This window comes from Hyaena hyaena, unplaced genomic scaffold (genome assembly GCF_003009895.1).
Source record: "Hyaena hyaena isolate Hyena2069 unplaced genomic scaffold, ASM300989v1 scaffold_2, whole genome shotgun sequence".
Taxonomy (NCBI): Eukaryota; Metazoa; Chordata; class Mammalia; order Carnivora; family Hyaenidae; genus Hyaena; species Hyaena hyaena.
In genome coordinates this window covers 32,507-37,720 of record NW_024080634.1, presented here as the reverse complement: position 1 = coordinate 37,720, position 5,214 = coordinate 32,507, and the positions used below count along the sequence as shown (strand labels likewise).

The following is a 5,214-nucleotide window of genomic DNA, read 5'->3' as shown; positions in this document are numbered from 1 at the left end:
AATGTAGTTAGTATTTGGAGAAATCCATTCTAAAGTGCTTGGGAGGAAAAGGACAAACCACTGAGTCTCCTAATAATTTCACGGAAGTAAGGAAGAGACTGATAAATTCCATTTCATAGGACAAGGACTCATCACCCACATGAAGACTATTTGGGAATATGGTGACATAGAACTTCAAAGAGCAAATCACAGAGAATTTCTGGGGAATTAAATTGAGGAGCTTCTTCCTAAGTGTATCAGAGTGATTGAAGCACAATTAAGTACGTGAAGATGTGATAAATGAGACTTAAGCAATAACCTAGAGAGGCCTTCTTGCATAAAAAGACAAGCGAGGAGGAGGGACATCTGGACGGTGACACACCCAGGTCTAAGAGTATATATAACCGTGGAGTCCCAACCATGGAATTGAAACTCAGAGCACCCTCCGACGCTCACTCAGCTGAACTCACATCTCCCGTCAACATGTCCTACAGCTGCTGCTCTGGAAACTTCTCCTCCCGCTCCCTTGGGGGTTACCTGCGCTGCCCAAGCTCCTCCTACCCCAGCAACCTGGTCTACTGCACGGACCTCTGCTCTCCCAGCGCCTGCCAGCTGGGAGCCCCCATCTACGGCAGCTGTCAGGACACCTGCTGCGAGCCCACCAGCTGCCAGACGTCCTGCGTGGTGTCCAGCCCCTGCCACGGGTCCTGCTCCCGCCCGAGGACCTCCACGCTCTGCAGTCCCTGCCAGACGACTTACTCTGGCTCTCTGGGCTTTGGGTCCAGGAGCTGCTGGTCCCTGGGCTGTGGATCCAGTGGCTTCAGACCCCTGGGTTATGGAGTCTGGGGTTTTCCTTCCCTGGGCTATGGATCCAGTTTCTGCCGCCCTACCTATTGGGCTTCTAGAAGCTGTCAGTCTGCCTGTTACAGGCCAACCTACAAATCAGCCTTTTGTAGATCGACTTGTTGAGCTTCCAGACACTTTGAGAAAAATATTTCAGTCTCTTTTTAGAGCTTCTCCCAAAGGGTTTTCAGTAATGTTAGATATCCCCTCTCATTGCTGGCTCTTAGCCCTTTCTCCAGCATCCAGTACTCGCTGACAGTCCAGTTCTTTCAGATGGTGAAATTAACGAATGACCAAAATATTAAGTGCACGTCTGTAATTTTAAAACAATTGACTCAGAATTACATAAATTCTTACAGAATGTCAGTTTTGTTTGACCTAATAAATTCATTCACTCTTGCATCTGATATGTTCTCATTCCTTATTGATTTTTAAAATTTGATTTGTGATCTATCTTTGGGGCTCCAGATCCTTAGAATACTTTCTTTTGGAAATGGCTTTGTATTTCTCTAGGAAAAAGCATCAGGCAAATGGTGAAATTTTGGGGGACACTCCACTGCCTAAGACCTGATAAATGTGCGTGTCTTCCATCATTAAAGCTGAAAGGATTTTTATTATTGAGAGTATGCGCCTATAAAGTCAATATTCTCATCATGTTTTTAGTGAGGACACCTTATACTACCAATTATAGTTGGTTTTGAGTTTACATTTTCTAAGCAGTATTGAATTAGACTTTGTCCAGAGATGTTAACCAGGTGAAAAAGTATTTCTAAAATATATAAAATATTTGAGTAAATCTGACAAATTGACATGAAAAAGAAAATATGAAGTGTTAGGTGTTGGAGGACATCATGACTGTCTCTAACTATATGGTAATATGGGTTATTCAGTGTATGTGTGTATGTGTGTGTAAGTAAGAGAGAGATAGAAAGATAAACAGAGTCTTACTGTGTAAAGTGAGCAATGGCAAGAGTTATAGGGAGACATATCTTGGCTTATTGTTATATTTGTGAATAATAAATTTACAAATGATTATGACCTGGGCACATTGAAGCTCTTCAGTTTCTCAACAATAGAGGATGATACCTGCCATGTTTCTTTGTTTTAGTGACTTCTCCACTGAATTGGAGGTAAGATTAGATACCTTTCAATGTTCTGAACTTTATATCCCACATAGGTACCTTTGGGATCCACTGCTGAGTAGTGGTAGTGAGAAAAGAACACATCCTTGTAGGATACTATGCAGATCTGAGGCAGGACACCCTTTGTGTTTATTTTTAATTGGAGCAAGTTTTGGTCTCAGAGGCTAAATAGTGTCCGAATTCCGTTCAAACTTTTTCATGACATATTAAGTGAAAACTCATCACGAGTGGGAGAAACACCAATGAAGATTTACCATTTACTCCAATCATGTGCCACGGATGTGTATTGATTTGCCTTCCCTGATCCCTTTTCCTCAAGCTTTTTCTAATTGAATCTGAGAGAAGAAGGCTCCTTTTCTCTCCTATCCAAGGCAATAATGGGCTAAGCATGGAAACATGGGAACCAGGCCTTCTGTGCCCAGAAACCTGCCCAAGAGACAGAAAATAGAGGACTAGAGAAGAGGGATGTAGAAGTCCCTGGTGATACAGGAGTCTCTGGTTTCTATCATCCCTTAAGCCAGCTTTATTAGCCCTTCCTATACTTTGACTATATGGGCCAATAAAGTCTTCTTTTGGTTTAAACTAATTAAGATAATTAAAATGCAAGAAGATTTCTGTCACTCACATCAAAAGAGTTATAATTAATAAAAATGTGTCATCTAGGTGCTGAGTTATTCATTGTCTTTGGTGTGAATAAACACTTAACATTTTTATTAGTAAGAAAAAAGATTCTGTGAGGCTGAATTATTATCATTAGCCATGAGGGTGGACTCCTAATCCTTGCCAGTATAATGTGGAATGAGCAAAATATAGAGTAAAGAAAGCATCTGGGAAAGTAAGCTCATAGGGGTCACAGTGCCATGACCAGTGAGAAAGTCTTGGGGACACATTCAGCCAACCTAGGAAAACTAGAAGTTTCTGACATGAAACTGGAAGGCCCAACAAGAGTGATGAGTACAGATAATGTTTCAAACAGAGAACAGCTCCAAGATGGAAGAAAGGGATACCCAGTGACATGGAAGTTCTAGTTTGAGAGTGACTTGGAGATTTTCCCCCACACTAATGGGATCTTTGAGGTAAGATGCTAAAATTTGAAATGGAGAGGCACAGGATGGGAGAGGAAGTGCATACATCAGCATACTTCTGATATGTAATCATTTCCACACACAACATGAAGAGTTAGATTTCAGGAATCAGACAAGATGAATGCCTTTTGCACCCTTCATTCTCTGCATTGTAGTATTCTCAGTCTCTCATCACTGCTAATTTCCATCTTTCCATTTTTCTTCTCTCCCCTCTCTGCTCTTCTTCTTTTCTCCTCCTTCTCCTTCTGTCTCTCCCTCTCCTTCTCTCTCTTCCTCTCTCCATCCCTCCCTCTCTCTCTTTCCATAATTTTTACCTCTTATGTATGTTCCGATATTTATCACATCCACCCTCTGATGTCCTATTGTGTTTGGGCTCCAGGTAACACGGGTCGATGACTGCTGGATGTTGGTGACAGAGTGTAATGGAAAGCTGGACTCTTTTCTTGCCTAAGAAGAATATAAGAGTGAAGAGGGGTACTTGCCTTTTAACCTCAGTCAGTTCATTCATAACTACCCTACTTCTAATGCCCTTACTACATTAGGTGACGTCAGCTTCTTGCTGTGAATTCAGCTCACTAAATATATTTTGAGCTTTAACTTAGCATTATAGTCTTTCGTGAAAAATTCTGGGAGCTTAGAAAAGACAAGACTTTTCCCTGTAAAGTTCATGTCTAGTGAAAGAGACAAACTTCCTCTCATTATCTTGGTGTGAAGAGTGGATGTAAGTGGGGGACAGGGAGCCTCAGGAAGAGGTAAATGCATAAGCAATGGCACAATCACTGGGAACAATATTGTGTGGGGTTTGAGGAGGGAAACTATGAGTTCTTTTTATTAAACTCTAATATCTGGGCAGCAAGAGATAAGAGATTATATAATAATTAAAAGTGAGATGGTGCAGCCCTACAGGTCCAGAAATAGAGACGGAAGTGACGCCCATGCTTGAGAAAGACTGAGCCTTGTGGAGTGACAAGATGTCAATGATAAAAAACAACCTTCACATTTGATTTGCAGGAATGGTCCTTTGGGCTCATGGTATTCTTGGAAAGCAAAATTAATGTGCTTATTTATGTGACAGGGGACTCATTCAATTGCAATTAGTAGTCTAATAAAATGCTAACACACACAAGGTAGAGTTCAGGGATGCACACGACAACTTGGGAGACACTGCACTATGAATTAAGGAAACATGAGTTGCTTCTCAAGTTCAAAATACTTTATGCAGCTATTCAACAGGAAATCATACCTGTCACCATGCTTTACCTATACCGTTGCTCCAGGAGTTTCCTGTGCTGTCCCCTTAGGGGTTTTCTGACATCCTAGTGTTCTGTTGTGTCTGTTCTCTTTCCATTGATTTGCTTTATTGCAGCAGCTCATTTTTCAAAAAAATTTTTAACGTTTTATTTATTTCTGATTGAGAGAGAGAGAGACAGCATGAGCAGGGGAGGGTCAGAGAGAGAGGGGGATACAGAATCTGACACAGGCTCCAGGCTCTGAGCTAGCTGTCAGCACAGAGCCCAACACCGGGCTTGAACCCATGAACTGTGAGATCATGACTTGAGCCGAAGTTGGAAGTTCAACCTACTGAGCCACCCAGGCACCCCATGCAGCATCTCATTCTTAAGGGGACACTCACTGTCAGGGTTGTGCAAGGGATTGCCTTCTTAAATGCAGCAACCCAGGCTTTCATTCATCCGCCCCCCTCCCCACCAGTCCCTAGGCTCAGTTCTGCACTGCATTTACTTCTACTTTCTGATTATTGTGCGTATTGACTCTCATATGCACCCAGTCGAGAACTGTCACTTTCTACAGGCCCCACCCCACAGCTGACATGGAGTCTTGAGCCTAGGGACATAATAGTTGCCACTTCGGGTTGTGGACCTTGTTTCTGCCTCCTAACCTACCTAGTTCTGTAAACTGTATTTTGCCAGCCACTCTGCAAATGTAAATTACTCAACAAACTGCTGCATGATCACCTTTTTTTGTGCACAGGCTGCACAAGCTTCTCGTGATGTGGAGCACTCTGTACACAATCATTATTGTCAAATAATAGACCCTCTCTTATTGAACTGTGATCTTTCCCTGGATAAACTGTACTTGTTCTAAGATATGCCCTGTAATTGGACAAGGAACCATCTACCTAGAGAATAGTCTTTGTCCATCACTCC

General features: G+C 42.3%; 1 protein-coding gene across 1 annotated transcript; it reads left to right on the top strand.

The window, feature by feature from the left end:
• The first annotated feature begins 399 nt into the window (after nt 1–399).
• LOC120230284 (keratin-associated protein 13-2) lies at nt 400–948 on the top strand. The gene has a single exon (XM_039229848.1). It carries the CDS (start codon nt 400–402, stop codon nt 946–948), a length of 549 nt encoding a protein of 182 aa, XP_039085779.1.
• The last annotated feature ends 4,266 nt before the right edge of the window (nt 949–5,214 follow it).

Excerpts from the sequence above, each read along its gene's own strand:
- LOC120230284 (XM_039229848.1), top strand. The coding sequence starts at position 400 with ATGGAATTGAAACTCAGAGCACCCTCCGACGCTCACTCAGCTGAACTC.